The following is a 25115-nucleotide window of genomic DNA, read 5'->3' on the forward strand; positions in this document are numbered from 1 at the left end:
TTGAGATCAGCCTGGGCAGCAGAGTGAAACCCTGTCTCCACAAAAAAACAAAAATTAGCTGGGCATGGTGGCACATACCTGTAGTCCTAGCTACTCAGGAGGCTGAGGTGGGAGAATTTTTTGAGCCCAGGAGTTGGAGGCTGCAGTGAGCTGAGATTATGCTACTGTACTGCAGCCTGGACTCTGTCTCCGAAAAATAAATAAATAAAAATAAATTTGTAATAGTTGATGCTTATATAATAATGCTGCTGCTCATATTTTATTCCTTTTCCTACAGGACAGGGACATTTTCTCAAAATTTCAAATATACCACATTGAGGAATAATTTTCAAAGGTCTTTGTAATAAAGGCTTTTCTACTACCATGGGCTTCTTAGAAGCAGAAGTGAGAAATTGGTAGATAAAACTGATTATGTTGAAGCCATTCACTTCTTACTGTGTGGTACATTTTTAAAAAGAGCAATTTTTGGCCAGGCACAGTGGCTCGTGCCCATAATCCTAGCACTTTGGGAGGTTGAGGTGGGTGGATCACTTGAGCTCAGGAGTTCAAGACCAGCCTGAGCAACATGGTGAAACACCGTCTCTACAAAAAAATACAAAAATTAGCCAGACATGGTGCCACATGTCTGTAGTCCCAGCTACTCTGAATGCTGAGGTAGGAGGATTGCTTGAGCTCAGGAGGTTGAGGCTGCAGTGAGCCATGATCATGCCACTGCACTCCAGCCTGGGCAACAGAATGAGACACTGTCTCACCAAAAAAAAGAAAAAGAAAAAGAGCTATTTTTTACCCTTATTACAAAACAGATATATACTTAGTGATGAAAATTTAGGACATGTAAAAAAAGTGAGAATCACTCATATTTCTGTATCCTAAAGATAACTGTTAGGAACTTTTGCTGTATATCCCTTTTAAATAATAATCATAGTAGTAAAGCTCACATTTATTGATTGCCTACTATGAGCCAGCACTGTGGCAACTCTACATATCATTATTTTACTTAATACTCTGTCTTTTCCTTAAATATTTTACCAAAATGGGTTTTTACATTACATGCTATTTTATAACTTGCTTTTTGTTTTGTTTTGTTTTTGTTTTTTTTTTGAGATGGAGTCTTGCTCTGTCACCCAGGCTGGAGCGCAGTGGCGCAGTCTCAGCTCACTGCAAGCTCCACCTCCCGGGTTCGTGCCATTCTCCTGCCTCAGCCTCCCGAATAGCTGGGACTCCAGGTGCCTGCCACCATGCCTGGCTAATTTTTTTTGTGTTTTTAGTAGAGACGGGGTTTCACCGTGTTAGCCAGGATGGTCTCATCTCCTGACCTCGTGATCCGCCCGCCTCGGCCTCCCAGAGTGCTGGGATTACAGGTGTGAGCCACCGTGCCCGGCCTATAACTTGCTTTTTATTACTTAATTATATGTCCATTATTCTATGCTGTCTTTCAATGTATCCTTCTAAGAGCTGCATGGTATTCTATTGATGAGTTTACTATAATTTAATTTAACAGTTTTATATTACTGGACATTCAGGTGTTTCCAGTTTTGTGATTTTGTATTTTTATGAATACATTTATAGCTGAAGTTTTGCTCCCAAACATGGGAAGAAATTAGAATACATTTGTAAAAGTGGAATTGCTGAGTCATAGGGTGTAGAAATTATAAGGCTTTGGGTGTGTTCTAATGCATTGCCACTTAACTGATTTATAGAGTCAATTGTTGCTCTTCATTTCCTCTGTAAAACATACTGTTAGGTTGAATGTTTATCAAGAGTCAGTTGTAATGCCAGTTATATTATTTTTGAAATTATATAAATTAATTAAATCTTATGTTAAATCAATAAAATGTGAATGTGAAAAGCGGAAAGCAATTATTTATTTGAAAACTAGGCTGGGTGCAGTGGCTCATGCCTGTAATCCCAGCACTTTGGGAGGCCGGGGCAGGTGGATCACTTGAGGTGAGGAGTTCAAGACCAGCCTGGACAACATGGCGAAACCCCGTCTCTATTAAAAATACAAAAATTAGCCAGGTGTGGTGGCGTGAGCCTATAATCCCAGCTACTCGGGAGGTTGAGGCAGGAGAATCGCTTGAATGCAGGAGGCGGAGGTTGCAGCGAGCCAAGATTGCGCCATTGCACTCCATCCTGGGAGACAAGAGTGAAAGTCCATCTCCAGAAAAAAAAAAAGAAAAAACTAAAGATGGGCGTGGTGGCTCATGCTTATAATCCCAGCACTTAGGGAGACCCAGAAAGGAGAATCACTTGAGCCCAAGAGTCCAAGACCAGCCTGGACAACATAGTGAGACCTCATCTCTACAAAAAAATTAAAAGTTAGCCAGCTATGGTGATGCACATCTGTAGTCCCAGCTAGTCACCTGGCTTAAAAATTTTTATTCTTATTTTTTGTAGAGATGGAGTCCTGCTCTGTTGCCCAGGCTGGTCTCAAACTCATGACTTCAAGCAGTCCTCTCTCCTTGGCTTCCCAAAATGCTGAGATTATAGGTATAAGTCACTGTGCCTGGCCTTTATACATCATTTTTTATTATTTTCTGCTTTAACTGAGGGAGAAGGCAATTCACCTCTTGGGAGAGTTGGGAATGCCGCTCACCTTTTGAGAAGTAAGTCATTTTAAAAATCATTTACAGGCTAGGCACAGTGGCTCATGCCTGTACCCAACACTCTGGGAGGCCAAGGCGGGAGGATCACTTGAGCCTAGGAGTTTGAGACCAGCCTGGGCAACATAGTGAGACCTTGTCTCTACAAAAAAATAAACAAAATAGGCTGGATGTGGTGGCTCACACCTGTAATCCCATCACTTTGGGAGGCCGGGGTGGGCAGATCAGTTGAGACCAGGAATTCAAGACCAGCCTGGCCAACATAATGAAACCCCATCTCTACTAAAAATATAAAAATCAGCTGGGCATGGTGGCACACGTCTGTAATCCCAGCTACTCCAGAGGCTAAGGCACAAGAATCACTTGAACCCAGGAGGCAGAGGTTGCAGTGAGCCGAGGTCGCGCCACTGCACTCCAGCCTGGGTGACTGATCAAGACTCTGTCTCAAAAAATAAACAAAATTAGCTGGATGTGGTAGTGTGTGCCTGTAGTCCCAGCTGCTCGAGAGGCTGGGATGGAAGGATTGCTTGAGCCTAGGAGGTCAAGGCTGCAGTGAGCTATGATTGTGCCATTGCATTCCAGGTGGGGTGACAGAGTGAGACCATGTCTCAAAAACATAACTATGCGCCTTTTCTATTTCTTATTCTCTTTTTATTTGAGCTTACTGAAAGATGATTCATCCATTTATTAATCACCTACTATATTTCAGCTACTCTTCTGGATACTGAATAAAATAAATAAAACTGTCCTTATAGATCTTACATTCTAGAGGTGTGGGACCAGACATGATTTGCTAATGACTTTGATGTTAGGTATGAGAGAAAAGGAGGAGTTGGGATGATTCAAAAAATTTTGGCCTGAGAAGTAGGTGAATTGTGTTCCATTTACTAATTGGAGGAGGAGCAGTTGTATTGGGATGGGGCAGGGGAAATAAAAGTGTTCTTTGGACATGTTCAGTTTGAGGTGTCCAGTCTAGCCTAGGTGTCCACTGCCTATCAGCAAGCGATTGGATAGATGCCACCTGTATCAGGACAGAACCTGAAGAATGTTGCTTACAAGTGAAGGATCCACTACTACGATAGCAGTCCTTGTATTCCGAGGAAGCAAAATAAAGAAGAAAAGTCTTAGAAAATGTTAGAGTTGATGGATATATCCCTATAGTTCTCCTCAAACTTATTTATTAGGGTTTAATTGGCATAGAACAAAGTAAAATGGGAAGTTGGATAATTAAAGCCAAAGTCCCTACTTTTTTCTTAATAACTTATGTGGGAATTATTGTTGCTGGGAATGTGTCTGGAATTGCATATCTTGGTCCAACATTTCTGGAGCATTTGCAGCTGGTTGTTTTTTAATAAAAGGGTACATGTATGCATGTGTATAAAAGATTTGTTATTCTGATAATGGCTTATGCGTGAAGTGATTGCTGATACTGAAATTACAAAAGTGAGGCTGGGCGGGGTGGCTCATGCCTGTGATCCTAGCACTTTGGGAGGCAGAGGCAGGAGGATAGCTTGAGCCCAGGAGTTCAAGACCACCCTGGGCAACATAGGGGGACCCCATCTCTCCAAAAAAAAAGTTAAAAAATTAGCTGGACATGCCAGCCCATGTTTGTAATCTCAGCTACTTGGGAAGCTGAGGCAGGAGGATCACTTGTTCCTGAGAGGTTGAGGCTGTAGTGAGTTGTAATCACGCCCCTGCACTTCAGCCTGAGCAACAGAGTGAGACCCTGTCTTAAAAAAAAAAAAAAAAAAAAAGAAAGAAAGAAAAAGAAACTATAAAAGTGAATTTGGAAAACAAAAAGTGAATCTGAAATTTCTCTATTCTTTATTCTGAAAGATCTATATCTGTATTATTTTCTGTAGCTATACCTATATATAGGTATATGTGGAAATATCTGAATTCTTGAATCCTCCTGGTGCATCTTAGAACATTATCTTTTGTGTAAGTGGGTTCCTAAGAATTAGGAGAGGTATCTTAATTTTCTTTTTATTTTTTATATTTACTTTAAAATTTTTTGTAGAGATGGAGTCTCATTATATTGCCTAGGCTGGTCTCGAACTCCTGGGCTCAAGTGATCCTCCTGCCTTGGCCTCCCAGAGTGTTGGGATTACGCAGATGTGAGCCACTGCACCTGGTCTTAATTTTAAAATAAAATAGCAGGGCTGGGCACGGTGGCTCATGCCTATAATCCCAGCACTCTGGGAGGCTGAGATGGGAGAATCACTTGAGCTCAGGAGTTTGAGACTAACTTGGGCAACATGGCGAAACTCCGTCTCTACAAAAAAAATATAGAAATAAGGCGCAGTGGTGTGCGCCTGTAGTCCCAACTACTTGGGAGGCTGAGGCAGGAGAATCACTTGAGCCTGGGAGGCAGAGGTTGCAGTGAGCTGACATGGGGACCTTGCACTCCAGCCTGGGTGATGGGAGTGAAACTCTGTCAAACAAACAAACAAATAAATAAATGCAACACATGGAAACTATGGAAATGAAATGGGGATAGGGAAAACTTTTTAGCTGAAGCATTAGACTACAGATAATTAGAGGAATATCTTTTTGTTTAAAGAAGTAAAAGGTGTTTACTTCAGCCTTGATGGGAGGTTGGTGATGATAACTCAACCTTTACATCAAACACAAGTCATTTTGTTGGGAAACACAGGCTTCAGGAAGTCTTGGAAGAGTGAAACAAGGGAAGTTTATAACGTATTTCAAGGGAATAAGAGTATTTCATTATTTCTAACACATTGTTTGTTTTCTCTTTGAACAGATAACATGCCTGGACATTTCCAGCGGAGGAGGTCTTGGTGTGTCTTCTAGTACTGACGGGACCATGAAAATCTGGCAGGCTTCCAATGGAGAACTCAGGGTAAAGGATTTGGATGTACTTTTAGGTCTTAAACACAAAGGGTGGTCTGAGAAGCCTTGACTGGAACATGGAAGGAAGAATGGCCCATTCTAAAAATGTGGGACCACTCTGCATGTCAGTTGATCTCTTTTCTCACATTTGTGTGTTTTTTGTTCTTTCTTTTCTTTCTTTCTTTCTTTTTTTTTTTTTTTTTGAGACAGTCTTGCTCTGTTGCCCAGGCTGCAGTGGTGTGAGCTCAGCTCACTGCAACCTCCGCCTCCTGGGTTCAAGCAATTCTTGTGCCTCAGCCTGCCAAGTAGCTGGGATTACAGGCATGTGTCACCACACACATCTAATTTTTGTATTTTTAGTAGAGATGGGCTTTCGCCATGTTGACCAGGCTGGTCTCCAACTCCTCACATCAAGTATCTGCCTGCCTTGGCCTCCCAAAGTGCTGGGATTACAGGTGTGAGCCACCGCTCCTGGCCTCCCAGTTGTTAATTGGAGAACCATTCTCAAGCTCAGTGATTTGGCAGAACAGAGTGGGGCTGGAGCAGTTAAGGAGCCAGACCAGTGAAGGTCTAAGTGGGTGTACCCTTGTTTTTTAATTGCCTTCAGTGATCCATTTCCAAGACAGAATAGCTTGGCTGTTAGACTGAATCTATGGCTGAGCCTCCAATCTTTACAAAGGATTTTAAACAGAGATGAGTGAAAAAGTCCCCAAGCCACCTCGGCTCTTTAACTAGACCTAGAGATGGCTGTGAAAGCCATGGAATTCTTTTTTTTTTTTTTTAACCTAGGCTCTGGGGTGTTTTTACATGGAATTCAGTTCTATAACCTCTATAGCTGAATTCAAGGAAAGAGAGCCAACACCTTTTAGAACACTGCCTGCTAGACAAATGAGCTAAGAGATCCTTTGGATATCCTTAGTTTTAAAACCCAGCATGTGGGTTTAGCATGTAGGTATTTCATATAAGGGACCAGAGTATGGGAGGTAAGAGAACATCAAGGGATGGACAAGAGAACTAGCATGGAATTTTCTTTTGTTTTTCCAGAGAGTATTGGAAGGACATGTGTTTGATGTGAATTGTTGCAGGTTTTTCCCATCAGGCCTTGTGGTCCTGAGTGGGGGAATGGATGCCCAGCTGAAGATATGGTCAGCTGAAGATGCTAGCTGCGTGGTGACTTTCAAAGGTCACAAAGGAGGTATGAAGTGTGGTTTCTCCAAAAGGCTTCTCTAATGATCCCCAGAAATGAATCACTGAAAAGGTAGAAACAAGCTAGTTATTCACAAATACACAAATAATCCATCCAGCTGGGCATTTAGATGAGCTGCCATTCCCTAAGGACCAGAAATTCCTTTGCCACACAGTCTTTTTATTGCTATCTTGAACTGTCTTACACAGTTGGTTTGGTACCTAAAGCCTTTTCCAGCTGGGTGCAGTGGTGCATGCCTGTAATCCCAGCTTTAAAATTTGTTTTCTACAATTGATAAAGGAAAAAAAAAAGTCCTCTCCAGGAAATCATATACTTGTGTGCTGGGAAATAGAGAGAGAGAGTGAGAGAGAAGGAGGTGTGTCTGCATTTTCTCATATTAGTCTTTTGGCTGAGGGAACAGTAAAAGCTGGGTGGCTAATGGCTGCATCATCAGACATTATAGATAGAGCCTGATGATTCCCATAGATTTAAATTACAGTTTGTGTTTTAAAAATGGATTAGCCATATAACCAGTTAATATCAGATTATAGAGATAGAGTGGGAACATCTTCCCTTTTTAACTGAGTTTTGTGGGGAAAAAATATAATTTAGATATGTTTTATCCTTAATTGGAGTATTAAAAAGGAGGTAAGTATGCTATTCCTATTTTACAAGTTTGAATATTTTTAAAATATATGATAATATCCCCAAATAATTCCTTGATCCTTCTTCTGGAACCGTAATACGTATTGTGTGTACCACTCATTTGGGAATTAATTCGTATTGCCCTCTACTTCTGGGATTTTTAACTCTGTGTTTTTGTGAACCTCAGTACATTGTAACTTGTGTGTGGAGATCAAGTTTTAAGATTTTTTTTTTTTTTTAAGACGGAGTCTCGCTCTGTCGCCTAGGCCAGAGTCCAGTGGCATGATCTCAGCTCAGTGTAACCTCTGCTTCCCAAGTAGCTGGGACTACAGGTACACACCCCACACTTGGCTAATTTTTGTATTTTTAGTAGAAATGGGGTTTCACCATATTGGTCAGGCTGGTCTCAAACTCTTGACCTCAGGGTGATCCACCTGCCTCGGCCTCCCAAAGTGCTGGGATTACAGGCATTAGCCACTGCGCCTTGCCTTTTTTTTTTTTTTTTTTTAGTTTCGCTTGTTGCCCAGTCTGGAGTGCAGTGATGCCAGCTTGGCTCACTGCAACCTCCCCATCCCAGGCTCATGCGATCCTTGTGCCTCAGCCTCTCAGGCAGCTGGGATCACAGGCGTGCACCACCACATCCAACTAATTTTTGTATTTTTCAGTAGAGATGGGGTTTCGCTGTGTTGGCTGGGCTGGTCTTAAACTGGCCTCAAGTGATCTGCCTACCTTGGCCTCCCAAAGTGCTGGGATTACAGGTATGAGCCACTGCACCTGGCCCAAGTTTTAAGTTTTAATATTTCTTTATAACATTTTGCCAGATTACATGCTGATGTTTTAGCAAATACACACATTAACCTAAGTACATAAATGGTTTACTTCCATGATGTAAGAAAACGGGTACATTGAGAGGGAATAGAAACAATATTCAGAGCCTTCCTTACGTTACTGAAGAACTCATCACCTCCCGCAGAACTGAGAGATCGAAGGAGTCAGAATGGCCTACAGATCTGAGGAGTCCAGGAGCCAAAGGAGTCTAGAGGAACAGTGCAAGCTCCACCTCAGATCTGGCCATCCCTCTGAAGGTGTGGGCACAGGAAAACATTTCAGTGGAACAAGTCATGACTCTGCATGTTGAACTTAATTAACAAGATGCATATTCAACATCAGTGCACATCCAGTTTATAAATACCTTTGGATCGCTGCAATTATTGTTCCCTTTACAGAATCCTAAGTATCCCAACATTCTTTAATTCTTCTTAAGAATATGTATGTGACCTTTAGCTTAGAGTAAATAGTAGAATGTTATTTATTTATTTATTTATTTTATTTATTTATTTTTGAGATGGAGTCTCACTCTGTCTCCTAGGCTGGGGTGCAGTGGCGTGATCTTGGCTCACTGCAACCTCTGCCTCCTTGGTTCAAGCAATTCTCCTGCCTCAGCCTCCCCAGTAGCTGGGATTACAGGCATGCGCCACCAAACCCGGCTAATTTTTTTTTGTATTTTTAGTAGACACTGGGTTTCACCATATTGGCCAGGCTGGTCTCAAACTCCTGACCTTGTGATCCGCCTGCCGTGGCCTCCCAAAGTGTTGGGATTACAGGCGTGAGCCAGTGCGCCCAGCCTAGAATGTTAAATCAATTTAGATTTAAGCTTTTATTCATGTAGTTGTTCCATTCTTTTGGCCTTGTGAGAAAGTCCTGGGGTAGAGTAGTGCCTTCTGCAGAGTATAACAGCCCTGACTTTTTTCTTGAGAAGGGAGTTTTTAGTAGATTGAACAGAATAATATACTTTAGAAGAAATGACATGAAGTCAGATCCAGGCTAGCCTCCATCAGGTCATGAAAGCTCCTTTCCAGTTCATTGTATAAAATAGCCCCAGGTTTGGGGTTGCCCGTTCTTCCACAGCATGGCAAAAATCAAGATTGATCTCTGATAGCTTAACAGCATATATATAGATAGATCTGATAGCTTAGCAACCTATAGATTGATTGATCTTCACTGTCTCCAACCAAATGACTTCCAAGTTGCTTTGTGTGACTTAAAAAAAAAAAATCTTGGTCTGGGCATGGTGTTTCATGCCTGTAATCCTAGCACTTTGGGAGGCCGAGGCGGGTGGATCATCTGAGGTCAGGAGATCGAAACCAGCCTGGCCAACATGATGAAACCCCGTCCCTACTAAAAATACAAAAATTAGCTGGGTGTGGTGGCTGGTGCCTGTAATCCCAGCTACTTGGGAATCTGAGGTGGGAGAATCGCTTGAACTCAGGAGGCAGAGGTTGCAGTGAGCTGGGATCACGCCATTGCACTCCAATCTGGCCAACGAATGAAACTCTGTCTCAAAAAAAAAAAAAAATCTCTTGAGTTATGAGATTTTTGAAGCATTTTATTCAGAGCCATGAACCCATATTTAAAAAAACATACTAAAAAAAATTGGCCGGGCGCAGCGTCTCACCCCTGTAATCCCAGTACTTTGGGAGGCCGAAGTGGGAGGAGCACCTGAGGTCAGGAGTTCGAAACCAGCCTGGCAAACATGGTAAAACCCCGTCTCTACAAAAATACAAAAATTAGCCAGGTGTAGTGGTATGCGCCTATAATCCCAGCTACTTGGAAAGCTGAGGCAGGAGAATCGCTTGAACCTGGGAGGCAGAGGTTGCATTGAGCCAAGGTTGCACTGCTTCACTCCAGCCTGGGCAACAGAATGAGACTCCGTCTCAAAAAAAAAAAAAAAAAAAAAAAAAAAAAAAAAAATATATATATATATATATATACACACACATAAATTGGTCCCCCAATTGTGTGTGTGTGTGTGTGTGTATTTAAATATATATAACTAAAGGATTAGTGTGTTCTCTACTTAATTAACAAGCAGAGGTAAGGTTTCTGTGTATGCTGAATTTTTCAAGTGGAAAGATAGACTAAAAGTAGTTTTGTGTTTGTAACATATGAGTTCAATAAGTAATTCTAAAATGCACTTTAATCAGTTTGAAGTTAAATTGCCCAGGCCATTTAAGTAAGGTTGTGAAATTTGGGGATATACATTTATAATCCTAATTCTTTATAATAAGCATTACGTCTTTCATAATCAGTGAAACATTGAGACCAAATTACACCCCATTTTAGTTAACTAGTTGGCTTAATTTTTTTTTTCTCATAATGGTAGTGGAAATGCTTACATTTATAGAATAATTTTAAGAAACCAGGTTGCAGTATCAGCACTTGCACCATTATTTTCCAAGTCTTAAATACTTTCTTAGAAATTGGCTATACTGCCTCCAAGTAATAGGAGGTGCTTCAAGGCTTATTTTTTTTCAGAGATCTGAGTCATAGCCATTAATTTTCCCATATACACATGTATGTATATTGCTCCCTAGCAACATTAAAATAGCTTAATACGATAGAGAAACTAAATAATTTAAATAAACTTGTTAAGAATATACACCTGGGAATATGAAATTTGCTTTATTTCTTACAAATATTTATTTCAGGAATAGTTTCATCTAATGTTATTAGTATTTCCAGACTTTGGCTGGGATGCTCGTATGTGATTCTGCTGAATCTTTTCTTGAAGGCAAATGCTTTTGTGTTCTGGTTTGTATGGTGAAGACTTGTATCTATTTGGTTTGATATCTAAAGCCTTTTCCAGCTGGGTGCAGTGGTACATGTCTGTAATCCCAGCTATTTGGGAGGCTAAGGTAGGTAGATCTCTTGAGGCCAGGAGTTCAGGGCTGCAGTGTGATATAATTGTGCCTGTGAATAGCAATGGCACTCTAGCCTGGGCAACATAGTGAGACCCTATCTCAACAAAACAAAACAAAAATAACAGTAAAGCTTTTTGCAGCTTCTGGTAAGTCTTAGCTATGGCTGCTTCTCTTAGAAAGGCATTCTTGAAATTGCTACTTTCTTTTTTTATTTGACACAGAATCTCACTCTGTTGCCCAGGCTGGTGTGCAGCGGTGTGATCTCAGCTCAGTGCAACCTCCGCCTCCTGGGTTCAAGCGATTCTTCTGCCTCAGCTTCCCAAGTGGCTGGGACTACAGGTGCATGCCACCATGCCTGGCTAATTTTTGTATTTTTAGAAGAAACTGGATTTCACCATATTGGCAAGGCTGGTCTCGAACTCCTGACCTCGTGATCCTCCCTCATTGGCCTCCCAAAGTGCTGGGATTGCAGGCGTGAGCCACCATGCCTAGCCAAAATTGCTACTTTCATAGCTTCTTTCTAAAGTCATTCTTCGTAGATTCCCACTTCTCTAGGCTCCTCTTTTCTTTATTCTTGTCATGTGTTAAGAGACCCACACTAGGTGCTGTTACATTATGAGTGACATTTTACTAAAGAGAGGGTGATAATTTTCCACTCTGCTTTTATAGAAAAGGAAAACTATCTAGATTGAAGCTCTTTGCTGAGTATTACTTGAAATTTATACACAATTAATAATATAGTCAGCTTTCTAGCCACAGCTATAGCATCCCTGCCTTGAATACATACTTTTCAGAATTGTCTTTTTCCAAAAGCATGTATCACTTCCATGGAACTCAGTAGCATTTTGAAATAGTGTTTGGAACTTCCCAGTAGAGACATAAGGAGATCTTTGATTGCTTAATAAGAGCTTATTGCTTAATAAGGAATCAAATGCTTTGATTCCTTATGGTGATTCCTTAGGATTCTTAAAAGCTCTAAGATATTTTCTAATAAGATTTTTGCTGAATGTATTATGGAGTTAAAATAGAAAGGTAGATTTTCCAAACTCAAAATACTTTAGTGACCAATTGCAAAATGAGAAACAAGATGGCAGCAAACCGTATGGGCTCGATAGATCTGTTTTTGAAAGGAAGACTGAAAAATCTTTTCTCTAGTGACCTGTATCTAGTGGGTATATAGCTGTGAGAATTACATTTACCTAACAACTATTGTCAGCTGTATAAATTTAATTTCGTTTAGTTTTTTTTTTTTTTTTTTTTGAGACTCCCTCTGTTACCTAGGCTGTAGTGTAGTGGTGCAATCTTGGCTCACTTCAACCTCTGCCGCTCGGGTTCAAGTGATTCCTGTGCGTCAGCCTCCCAAGTAGCTGGGATTACAGGCACCTGCCACCACACCTGGCTAATTTTTGTATTTTAGTAGAGACGGGTTTCGCTACATTGGCCAGGCTGGTCTTGAACTCCTGGCCTCGAGTGATGTGCCCGCCTCAGACTCCCAAAGTGCTGGGATTACAGTCGTGAGCCACTGTACCTGGCCTGGATTTAGTTTTTATTTTAAATTGGATCTATTTGAAAAGTTACACTATAGTGATTAGATCCCACCTGAGTTGCTTTTAATCATATTTTCTCACATGGACCCTAAATTGGCTACTTTTTAAAGCTGTGGCATTTTCGTAAACTCATCTTTTTCCAAACAAAGTGAAATTTCCAGTAAGAATTGAGAGACGTGGTTAATCACATTGGATTGGCACTTGTACGTTACGCTGAGTTGCTGTAGAGTTTTTGTCAAAGTTTGTGTATCTGAAGTCATTTCATTTTAAGAGGAATGAAAGTATGCTAAAGACCACTAATTAGCTATGTGACTTTTGGTCAGGTACTCTTAATTTATTGGGCACCTATACTAAGCATCGTTAAATGGGTTTTAATGAAACAAATACTAGCCCTGCCTGGATCACCATAGGGTTGCACTACCTCTCTACTCCATACAATTCTGTGTTTTTACACCTGTACCATTGTATTGTAAGTCTTTTTTTTTCCAGCTATATTCTGTTTGTGTATTTTTTTCTCTTTTTTTTTTTCCCATTGTAAGTCTTTATATTTATAATTAACTCTCTTTTTTTATGCTGTGTATTCCTGAGGCTAGGGACCATAGCAAATATTCAGATTATAGATAATAAAGGGCTTCAAAAACTATAAAATCAATACACATTTTGGACATTATAACACTCGATCTTAATTCCATCATCTTTTTTGGCAGGCAGTTCCCTGTTGAGGTATGGTATGAGGGCTGGGTAGATAAGAATGTTGAGCCTCCTACTGGGCTCCCCTGACACTACCCTGGCAAAAGTGGAGCACTGACTCATACCGCCTCACATTGCAGACAGGGGAAGTGGAAGTTCAGCTTCCTCCTTGGTCTTGTGTCACCTTGGTGAAAGTAGGACACAGTTGTACCACCTGACTTGCATCACCTCATTGCCTCTTAGTGACGTTATAAGCTTGGTTCCCTGCTGACTGACACCAGGGAAGGGGTTGTGGGCACCTCAGGGCACTTCTTTGTGCCTGTCAGTGCCAGGTGGGGATGGAAACTGAGCTCACTGCTAGATCCTGATGACAGTACCCAACTTAGCCTGGTCAACCCCACTGGGTAGGGGAATGGGAGTGCTGCTGTCGGCTTCCATGGGAGTGGGGTAGATGATCACCTCCTGTTCAGCCCTACTGAAACCATGGGGGAGGGGGAGTAACAGTTTTTCTGTTGGTGTCTACTGGTGTAGGGTGGATGTTGCCAAGAAGATTTCTATTTTGTGAGCTACTTCTTTCTCAGTCTTTGGGCTGGGGGCAACAGACTTTACTGGGAGTTTTGTTTTGTTTTTTTTTTTAATTCCGTTCCTGTTAGCAGTTTCGTGTTGGAGGCTTCTGCAGTGTCCTGTCCAGGACATGTGGGAGGCAATAAGGAAATCCAGGAACTCATTGCTGTGTTGTTTTTTAAGTCCTGAGGTCCTTAGGTGGTCCACCACCTTCTTTCCATCATTCCAAGTCTTACTATGCTTGTGGTGTCCATGACTTTTCAGTTGTAAATGGAAGGACCTAGGAGCAATGGGACTACTCTTTCTTGGCCAAAACCAGAAGTCATGTCCTTTTTGCAAATGGGGAGGCTAACCCTTTTAATCAATTATCAGTGAAAGCAGCAGCAGGATATATGTAATTTATATATATAGTGGGGTCTTGCTCCACTGCCCAGGCTGGAGTGCAGTGGAGCAATCATGGCTTACTGTAGCCTTGAACTCCAGGGCTCAAGCAATCCTCCCACCTCAGCCTCCTGAGTAGCTGGGATTACAGGCACGAACCACCATACCTGAATTAAATTTTTTGTACAGACAGAGTCATGGTGTGTCGCCCAGGCTGGTCTGAAACTCCTGAGCTCAAGAGATTCTCCTGCCTCAGCCTCCCAAAGTGCTGGAATTACAGGTGTGTACCACTGCACCTGGCCAAGGCAGTGATTTTCAAACTGAATTAGCTTAGGTGTCTACTTTTTTTTTCTCCAAAGTTCTTGTTAAGGTGTCTACTTAATTTTTGTTTATTTATTTATTTATTTATTTATTTATTTTTGAGACGGAGTCTCCTCTGTCGAAGGCTGGAGTGCAGTGGCATGATCTCGGCTCACTGCAACCTCCGCCTCCCAGGTTCAAGCGATTCTCCTGCCTCAGCCTCCCCTTTAGCTGGGATTACAGGCATGTGTCACCACGCCCAGCTAATTTGTGTATTTTTAGTAAAGACGGAGTTTCATCATGTTATCCAGGCTGGTCTTGAACTGCTGAGCTCAGGCAATCCACCTGCCTCGGCCTCCCAAAGTGCTGGAATTACAAGCATGAGCCACCACACCCGACCTCTTAATTTTTATTTTTAAAAAAGAGTTTTGAAGACAAAATAAAAAACTTGAACATGATTGCTCTAGCACACTCCACTAAAAATTAAATCCAGAACTTGTTTTTCCATGCCTGTCTTTCACAGCTAGACTTTGATTCATTGGGAAGCTGGGACTCTGTTTATTTCTGTTTTTCTAGCACTTGAACATGGCCAGCATGTGGTACCTGCTCAGAACATGTTTATGAAGGGATGGAGTCATTTATGCAGCTCCATCTTCTCTGCCCTTGTAGTTCCTTTACTCCATCCTCATTCTTAGGCAGTTTTTTTCTCTTGCTAGGTATCCTGGATACAGCCATCGTTGATCGGGGGAGGAATGTGGTGTCTGGTTCTCGAGATGGGACAGCACGACTTTGGGATTGTGGGCGCTCAGCCTGCTTGGGAGTCCTTGCAGATTGTGGTTCTTCCATCAATGGAGTGGCGGTGGGTGCTGCTGACAACTCCATAAACCTTGGCTCCCCTGAGCAGATGCCCAGTAAGTTGATAATGATATGTAGGATTGTTTTATTTTCTTAGGCCCCCTTCAGTGATTGCCTAAGTTTCTCCTTTTCTTCCTCATCCTTTTCTGCTCTGTGCCTGGTATTTCTGTTTTCACCATACGATTAATATTTACTCTGTACCTACTATGTTTCTATTGCTTTGGAATCTACAAAGGAAGTATATGTCATAGCACTGCGTTTCAGTAAGTACAATCTAATTTAGAAGATGAGAGAAATGCCTATAAAACAGGGGTGTCCGATCTTTTGGCTTCCCTGGGCCACATTGGAAGAAGACTTGTCTTGGGCCACACATAAAATACACTTAACATTGATGATAGCTGAGCTAAAAATAAATAAATCTCATAATATTTTAAGAAAGTTTATGAATTTGTGTTGGGCCTCATTCAGAGCCACCCTGGGCTACAGGTTGGACAAGCTTGCTTTAAAACATTTAGAGAACAGTAACATTTGGCTGAAATAATTAGTGATTCTTTTTATTTATTTTATTCTTTCAGCAATAGAGTCCTGCTGTTTTGCCCAGGCTGGCATTGAACTCCTGGGCTCAAGTGATGCTCCCACCACAGCCTCCCTAATAGCTGGGACTACAGGCCTGCACCACCATGCCTGGCAAATTAGCAAGTCCTAATGCAAATATAATAGGTTTTCAGAGGGATGGAGTGTTCCCGTTTAGTATAGATAGGAAAGATGTCACAAAAGAAGTTGGCTTGAACCTTTAGAGGATAAGTTCAAGTTGAACAGACAGGAATGGTAAGGATAGGACAATGGGAGCTAGGGCAAGGGGTAGGTGTAGGGGCAGTTTGCATTATAGCTTGGACGTGAAACTAAGTGTTATATAAAAAGATATGCTTGACTGGGCTAGCAAGTTGAATTAAGAGGGGTAGTAGTAGGAAATGGGTTGAATAGCTGTGGTGAGAGACTAATAAGCATCCTAATACGGCAACTTTCATTCTTATTTTCCCATAATAATAGTTGCATCTCTGTTCCATAGGACAATGTTTTTTCTACTGTTGTCTTAGCCCCTCACATTTTAAAAAATAGACCTTATTTTTTAGGGCCATTTTAGGCTCACAGCAAAATTTAGCAGAAAGTACAGGGGGCCAGGTGCGGTGGCACACGCCTGTAATCTCAGCACTTTTGGAGGCCGAGGCAGGCGATTCACAAGGTCAGGAGCTTGAAACCAGTCTGGCCAACATAGTGAAACCCCATCTCTACTAAAAATACAAAAAATTAGCCGGGTGTGGTGGTGTGTGCGTGTAATCCCAGCTACTCGGGAGGCTAAGGCAGGAGAATCGTGTGAACCTGGGAGGCGGAAGTTGCAGTGAGCTGAGATCGCTCCATTGCACTCCAGCCCAGGTGACAGTGTGAGACTCCGTCCCCCCAAAAAAAAAAAAAAAAGGTACAGGGAGTTCTTATATACCTTTTGCCTTACCTACCCACACATAGCCCTCCTCACTATCAACATCCCCCACCAGAGTGGTACATTTATTACAGCTGATGAACCTACATGACACATTATTGTCATCCAAAGTTCAGAGTTTACATTAGGGCTTACTCTTGGTGTTATACATCCTATAGGGTCTGACAAATGTACAGTGGCATGTATTTACCATTGTAGTATCATACATAGTAGTTTCTTAGCCCTAATAATCCTCTGTACTCTGTTCAAGCAGTTCTCCTGCTTCTCAGCCTCTCGAGTAGCTAGGACTCTAGGCATGCACCATTACACCTAGCTATTTTTTTTTTAAATTTTTGTAGAGACAGGGTCTCACTATGTTGCCCAGGCTGATGTTGAACTCCTGGCCTCAAGTGATCCTCCCATCTTAGCCTCCCAAAGTGCTAGGATTACAACCATGAGCCACAGCTCCTGGCCCTAAAATAATTTAAATGAAAATATTTTTTCTTGTTTTCTGTACTTTTTCATTTCCCATTTACTCTTCAACCCATTCTAGGATGGGTTGCCCAAGTACTTGACTGAAATGGCTGTTGTTAAAGTTACCAGTGACCTTCCTTTTTTTTTTTTTTTTGAGATGGAGTCTCACTCTGTTGCCCAGGCTGGAGTGCAGTGGTGCAATCTCTTGGCTCACTGCAACCTCCACCTCCCAGGTTCAAGTGTTCAAGTGATTCTTGTGCCTCAGCCTCCCGAGTAGCTGAGATTACGGGTGCCCACCACCATGCCTGGCTAATTTTTGTGTTTGTAGTACAGTCGAGGTTTCACCATGTTGGCCAGGCTGGTCTTGAACTTCTGGCCAAGTGATCTGCCCTCCTCAGCCTCCCAAAGTGCTGGGCTTACAGGTGTGAGCTATGGGCCCCAGCCACCAGTGACCTTCCTCTCGCCTAATCCATCTTATTTCTCTGTGCTTATCTTTCTGAATTCAGTGGTATTTCACATAGTAAACCCTCTCCTCAAAAAACTTCTTTTTTCATGGCTTCTGTGATACCACACAACACTGGCTTTCTTCCTGTTTCATTGACTGCTACTTCTTAAAGATCTCCTTTTGTGAAACTCCTCTCTTCTACCTTTAAATACTAGAGGGCCCCACTATTAAGTTCTGGGCCCTCAGCTGTAACTACAGTTTCTTCCTTTGTGATCTCATCTGTTCTATAGCTATCATTATTTAAACTGATGACGATTTCCAAAGTTCATGTAAAGCATAGGCCTTTCACCTGAGTTTCAGACTCTATTTCGATGTCTAGTAAATAAGTTGAACTTACCTTGTCTAACAAGGAGTGTTTGATCCCTCCCCACCCCAAACTGTTTTTTTCCATCTCAGAAGATGGCACCACTATCTACCCATTTGCTCAAGCCCAAAGCCTGAGATTCACTCACAGTCTACCCCCTCTTTTCTCATGTCCCACATCAGCAAAGTCTGTCATCTCTAACTTCAAAGTGTTTCTAATTTTTCTATTTCTCCCTCTCCCTCCCCCTCTCTCCCTTCCTCCTGTCAACATCCTGGTCCAAACTATCATCATCTATTGCCTGTACTACTGCCTAGACTATTCTCCTATAAGCCATTCTTTTCAGAGCAATCATTGTGGTCGTATAAGAAAATCGTAAGTCATGTCACGCTCCTGCTTAAAACTCTCCAGTGGCCTCCCTTTATACGTATGTTGAAATCCTAACCCCTTAGCATGGCTTACAACAAGCTCTTATACTTTCTGACCCCTGCACTTCTCTCCAGTCTCATGTCATACCACCCTCTGCCATGCTCACTACATTTCAGCCACAGGCCTTCAGTTTCTTCTTTCAGTACAGTGGACTCTCCCAGTCTCCTGGACTTTACTTTCTTTTTTTTTAAATTGAGATGGAGTTTCCCCCTGTTGCCAGGCTGAATGCAGTGGCACGTTCTCGGCTCACTGCAACCTCCACCTCCTAGGTTCAAGCAATTCTCCTGCCTCAGCCTCCCGAGTAACTGGGATTACAGGCGTGCACTACCATGCCCGGCTATTTTTTGTATTTTTAGTAGAGATGGGGTTTTGCCATGTTGGCCAGGCTGGTCTTAAACTCCTCACCTCAAGTGATCTACCCCCCTCGGGCTCCCAAAGTTCTGGGATTACAGGCGTGAGCCACGGCACCTGGCCTGACTTTGCCTTCTTTTTCCCTTAGTCTGGAATATACTCCTGCAGCTCTTCACATGACTGGTTTCTGTTCACCATTCATGTCTTGCCATTCAGTTGAAAAGTGACTTCCACAGAGGCTTTTTAAAGTTAAAGTTTAGGCTGGACGTGGTAGCTCATGCCTGTAATCCCAGCAGTTTGGGAGGCTGAGGTGGGCGAATTGCTTGAGCCCAGGAGTGAGATCCCATCTCTATAAAAAATATTTTAAAAAATAAATGAAGTTTACATTTAAAGTTACCCTCCCCATCTAGCCTTCCACCATCTATTCACTTCTGATCTTATTTTCCTATTTTCTTTTCTTTTAGAACTTACCACTTTCTGAAAGTATCCTACTTGTTTATTTACCTATTCACTAGAATCCTTGAGAGAGAGGACCTTATCTGTTTGTTCATCACTGTTTCCTTAGCAGTTAGAATACTGTGTGATGTCATCACCTAGAAGATGAGGGTAAAAAAAAAAAAGAAAAGAAGAAAAAAAAAGAATAGTGCCTGATACATAGTAGGCCCTAAAGAAATATTTGGTGAGTAAATGAATAAATTTCATTTTCTCTAGGCTGTAAGATCTTTGAGGTCAGAGACTGTTTTTTGCAGTATTATATCCCAGCTCCTAGTGTGGTGTCTTATCCTGGTACAAACAACTTAATATTTTAAAAGTTGGGTTTATTGCCAGCCATGGTGTGCACACCTGTAGTCCCAGCTACTCAGGAGGCTGAGGTGGGAGGATTCTTGCGCCCAGGGATTCAAGGCTGTGGGGTGCTATGTTTGTGCTTGTGAATGGCCCCTGCACTCCAGCCTGGATAACATACTAGACTCTGTCTCAAAAAAAAGTACACACACGCACAGGCGCATTTTAAAAATAAATTTGGATTTACTGAGGTATCTTTTACATATGGTAAAAGTCACCCTTTTCCTTGGCTACTGGATACCATTAAAAAATATTTTTAAAATGTAAAAATAAAGTCAGTCTTTTAAATTTGATAGTTCTGTGAGTTTTGACAAATATATCCAGTTGTATAAATAATACCACAGTGAGATACAGAACATAATAAATGTTTTCTTTGTAATAAGTGAATCGCTAACAAAATCAGTAATCAACCATCAGTATTGGTGCTGTGTGGGCACTACCAGCTGATCAGCCTCACTGTTATTAACATAGTTTATTTGTCATGCAGGTGAACGGGAGGTTGGAACAGAGGCCAAAATGCTGCTGTTGGCCCGGGAAGATAAGAAACTTCAGTGCTTGGGACTACAGAGCAGGCAGCCGGCAAGTGGTTCCTATATGACCTTTGAACTCTGAGGCAACCTGGGTCACTCTGTGTCTTAGAAGGCTATTTTGGAAACATTTCTACTTGCTCCCTGTGTTCACTTTTGAGAAGGCTGCATGAGTAAAAGGCAGTACAGCGTAATGATTAAGGGTTGTGGGATTTGGAATAAGGGCAACATTTAAATCCCAGTTCTTTTTTTTTTTTTTTTTTTTTTTGAGACAGAGTCTCACTCTGTCGCCCAGGTTGGATGGAGTGCAGTGGCACAATCTCGGTTCAGCTCACTGCAACCTCCGCCTCCTAGGTTCAAGTGATTCTTCTGCATCAGCCTCCCGAGTAGCTGGGATTACAGGCCCACCACCATGCCTGGCTAATTTTTGTATTTTCAGTAGAGACGGGGTTTCACCGTGTTGGCCAGACTAGTCTCAAACTCCTGAATCAAGTGATCCACCTGCCTCAATCTCCCAAAGTGCTGGGAGTACAGATGTGAGCCACTGCGCCCAGCCCTAAATCCCAGTTCTTGTGCAACACTTGCAGAGAATAAAAAAATAAAATAAATCTCAGTTCTTCTATTAATACTTAATGGTTCCAGCATTGGACAAGTTACTTAACCTCTCTGAGCCTGCTTCCTTATCACTAAACTGGTCATAATAGGGTATGTGATGAGGATTAAATGGTCTACTGTTTTGTGATCTTTGTTAAGTCACTTTCCCTCTCTGGGCCTTAGTGTGCTATATGTAAAATGATGAAGTTGTATAGATTTTCTTTATGAGTCCTGCTACCTCTAAGGTAATGTGAAAAAATTCTGAGTAAAGAACTCATGCCCGCTGGGCATGGTGGCTCATGCCTGTAATCCCAGCTTTCTGGGAGGCCCAGAAAGGGTGGATTGCTTGAGTCCAGGAGTTCGAGACTGGCCTGGGCAAAAAAACCCATCTCTATTAAAAATACAAAAAATTGGCTGGGCATGGTGGCGTGCACCTGTAATCCCAGCTACAGCTACTTGGGAGGCTGAGGTGGGAATATCACCTTAGCCTGGGAGGTCGAGGCTGCAGTGAGCCAAGATTGCGCCACTGTACTCCAGCCTGGGGAACCAGAGTGAGACCCTGTCTCAAAAAAAAAGAGGGACTCATGCATTCAGGACTCTTGATCAATTAATGAACAAACCATTAGTTGAAGTTTCTTCCTACATCCTCTGAATTTTTGCTGGGCAGATTATGTTCTTAACTAAATTCTCTTTTCCCAGAGATTAGATTTTTAAAATTTCCTTTTAGCTCCTGTAATCATCATCCAGACAACTTTAGTGATTTGATTTGGCCACAGGGTTTGCTGTTTTCATTTCATCTTGTTACTCCATTGTGCTGGTGATGTTTCCATTTTCAAAGTTTGTTTCAGGAACATTACCATTTTTGCTAATATCGCCTTTGTACTTGAGTTTCCATGCTGGCTTTTACTTCCAGAGGGCAATCAGGTTTTATTGTTTGTTTATTTTGTGTTTTGCCTTTTCTTTTTAGCATGTTTGGGGAAGACATGATCAGTTTGAGCTAACAGTAAGGAGAAAATGAAAATCTAATAATTTTTTTTCAGATTCATGGGGAGAATTGTGATTCTTTACATCGCTACTTTATTTAAGCCTGTTCATTTTCCTACAAAATACCCTCCTTCAAAAGGTTGAAGTGACATGGAGCAAAACTTACGTGTGGGAATTGCAAGGGTTTCTCAGAAGGTTGTCATGAAAAAGGGGCAAAGAAGGAGTTTTGGTGGTGAGGATCCTGTGAGACTGTGTTGAGTTTGTAGTAGTTGGAAAACTGCTACCTCAGAGTATATTACATAAACTGCTCAAGTCCTTAGCCAACCTCAGGTTCCTGAAATCCTGGGATTACTTCCTTCTCAGTTTTTGGTGAATGTGTAATTTACCATTTGAGAATAATTAAAAGGGGAAGGAAGAAAATATCTCAAAATATAGTGAAATTTTTCCTTTTTTGGTGCCTGTTTATTCTTGGAAACAAATTAATCTTTAAACAGCATTTTTGCCTCCTACTTGTTCCCAGGTGTTCCTCTTTATTGGCTCAGATGCTTTCAACTGCTGTACTTTTCTCTCTGGCTTCTTGCTATTGGCTGGGACTCAAGATGGAAACATTTATCAGCTGGATGTGAGGAGTCCAAGGTGAGTCACCATTCATTTACATGATGCAGGTCTTCTACAAAGTGGAAATTTTTATTGGCTTTAACATTGATTTAGCCTAGCATATAGATGACTATTGAATCAAGGGTATATTTTTCCATTTACAAAGGTTTTCCAGTCTGAATTTTCTGATTGTTCTTATTATTCCTGGACTCATATTAAAATATATGATTCATACCATTATGATTGTCTGACTAATGATTGCTTTGAAAATTAAGCTTAAATATAAACTAACATTTCATTTAAATTGTTTGTCTAGAACTTTTAATCTTAAAGAGCTTAGTAATTTTCTCTTACATTAGACCCTGGCTACCCTAAGATTGAAAGATTGAATGATTTTTATTTATTTATTTTTTGAGATGGAGTCTCCCTCTGTCACCCAGGCTGGAATGCAGTGGTGCTATCTCGGCTTACTGCAACCTCTGCCTCCCGGGTTCAAGCAATTCTCCTGCCTCAGCCTCCTGAGTAGCTGGGATTACAGACGCGCTGCCACACCCAGCGAATTTTTGTATATTTAGTAGAGACAGGGTTTCATCATGTTGGTCAGGCTGATCTCGAACACCTGACCTCTTGATCCGCCCGCCTCAGCCTCCGAAAATGCTGGGATTACAGGCATGGGCCACTGTACCCAGCCCTGAATGATCATTTTTAGTTCAAGGAACCCAGCTCTGTTATGTAGTTTTGATCATGACCTTTCTAAACAGGCTTTTCTTTGGTCTTAAAGATATCCAAAGAAAATCATACAATCTCTCTGTTGCAGGATTTAACAATTTCTACAATTTTGTCCCTTCCTCCTTTGATTTCCTTCCTTTTTTCAACTGATACTTATTGAAAATAGCTTCTGTGGGCATCAGGCTTGGTTCAAGGCACTGAAAACCAGAAATAAAAGGTACAGACTCTGGGCTGGGCGTGGTGGCTCACGCCTGTAACCCCAGCACTTTGGAAGGTCAAGGTGGGTGGATCACCTGAGGTCAGGAGTTCAAGACCAGCCTGGCCAACATGGCGAAACCCCGTCTCTACTAAAAATACAAAAATTAACTGGGCGTGGTGGCGCATACCTATAATCCCAGCTACTAGTGGGGCTGAGGCAGGAGGATCGCTTGAACCTGGGAAGTGGAGGTTGCAGTGAGATCGTGCCACTGGACTCCACCCTGGGCAACAGAGCGAGACTCTATCTCAAAAAAAAAAACAAAACAAAAAAACACACTCTACCTTTGAGGCACCTGGAGTCTAATGGTAAAAAGATGGACAAGTAAAAGACTGTTGTGCAGTGTGATCACTTGTCTGACAGGGCTAGCCACAGAAATTTAAGGAAGCACCAAAAAGGAGAGGGAAGGAGGTGAGACTGCTTCTCCAAGGAAATGAGAAACATTGGGTCTTGTTGAGTAGGAAGTTGCCAAGTAAAGAAGGAGGAAAAGAGCTGGCCTCGGTAGAATCCCATGTGTAGAATCCCATGTGTAGAATCCCATGTGTAGAATCCCATATATGAAGGCATGTGAAGGGGATTGTTTTCAGGAGTCTATGACAGCTATGTTCCCTGCATATGAGGGCAGTGGTGAGAAGTGATGCCAGCAGGAAAACAGGAGCCGCTCTGACTTTACCTGCCATTCTAAGTTTATTCCAAGAGCAGGGAAGAAATTCCAGTAGATGGTGACTAGCTTATACCTTTTCTTCCATCATTTCAGTTACTTAATTTTTTTCGTTTTCTTTTTTTCTTTTGCCTCCACAGAGATAGGGAATCTCTGATCACTATTATAAAATCACCCTTACATATATATTAAATTGATTCTCACTGAGCTTTCTTTTTTTTTTTTTTTTTTTTTTTTTTTTTTTTTTTTTTTGAGACAGAGCCTTGCTCTGTAGCCCAGGCTGGAGTGCAATGGTGCGATCTCGGCTCACTGCAAGCTCCACCTCCCGGGTTCACGCCATTCTCCTGCCTTAGCCTCTTTCTTTTTAGAGTCCTGACAATTTTAATATTTTACAACAAATCTTAATTCTTTTGTTAAGTGAAAAGTTTAACATACTGCTAATATTGTTATCTTCAACCCATGTCATACCTGCCTTAAAAACTCAGGATTTGGATGTTGACTTAGTTCATGTTTAGAGACATAGATGGTTTTCGAATTACCTTAATCTGCCAGTTAAGGTTCTTGCCAGGAAAGAAACCATAGAAATGTTTAATCTTTCTCCACATTTTATCCTGTTTGCTCTTATGTGGTTAGTACTATGTGTTGAATATAGTCAAGTATTGCTTTTGAAGAAAGAAAGTAAAATTTCCTCTTTCTCTGAATCCTAGGGCTCCGGTACAAGTCATCCACAGATCAGGAGCACCAGTTCTATCCCTGCTAAGTTTCAGAGATGGATTCATTGCTAGCCAAGGTGGGTCCATGGGCCAATTGAGAGAGATGCTTCTCTGTAGTTCAGTTAATTAAACATAGTTTTAAGTGTCTGATCTATGGCTGGGTTGGGGCATGGTCCCCCATGATTCTTTAGCATATTGTACCTATCAATAGTGTTTATCACTCTACGTTGTGATTGTCTGTGTCCCCCTCCAGTTCAAGCTCCTTGAGGGTGGTAACTGTGCCTTATTCATTGTGTTATTCCCAGAATTTAGCTCAATGCCCACCACTCTTCTGCTCTAAAGGAGCTCA

General features: G+C 41.7%; 2 protein-coding genes across 14 annotated transcripts in view; one reads left to right on the plus strand and one right to left on the minus strand.

Annotated features, from left to right (window-relative positions):
- The window catches only part of COA4 (cytochrome c oxidase assembly factor 4 homolog), a 38538-nt gene extending 19165 nt beyond the window's left edge, over nucleotides 1–19373 (minus strand). The window contains exon 1 of the transcript XR_010121354.1: nucleotides 19334–19373. The gene's annotated coding sequence lies outside the window, so the exon portion shown is untranslated. The remainder of the gene's footprint in view (nucleotides 1–19333) is intronic.
- Nucleotides 1–25115, plus strand: part of PAAF1 (proteasomal ATPase associated factor 1) — a 79019-nt gene that overhangs the window by 14982 nt on the left and 38922 nt on the right. For all 13 annotated transcript variants that reach the window (XM_055282887.2, XM_063641371.1, XM_063641374.1 and 10 more), the window contains 6 exons: nucleotides 5368–5466; nucleotides 6501–6651; nucleotides 15187–15381; nucleotides 20193–20284; nucleotides 22331–22446; nucleotides 24761–24843. In XM_055282887.2, the coding sequence (XP_055138862.1) occupies nucleotides 5368–5466; nucleotides 6501–6651; nucleotides 15187–15381; nucleotides 20193–20284; nucleotides 22331–22446; nucleotides 24761–24843 (736 nt within the window). The remainder of the gene's footprint in view (nucleotides 1–5367; nucleotides 5467–6500; nucleotides 6652–15186; nucleotides 15382–20192; nucleotides 20285–22330; nucleotides 22447–24760; nucleotides 24844–25115) is intronic.

Source organism: Symphalangus syndactylus, chromosome 6, assembly GCF_028878055.3.
Source record: "Symphalangus syndactylus isolate Jambi chromosome 6, NHGRI_mSymSyn1-v2.1_pri, whole genome shotgun sequence".
Classification (NCBI taxonomy): Eukaryota; Metazoa; Chordata; class Mammalia; order Primates; family Hylobatidae; genus Symphalangus; species Symphalangus syndactylus.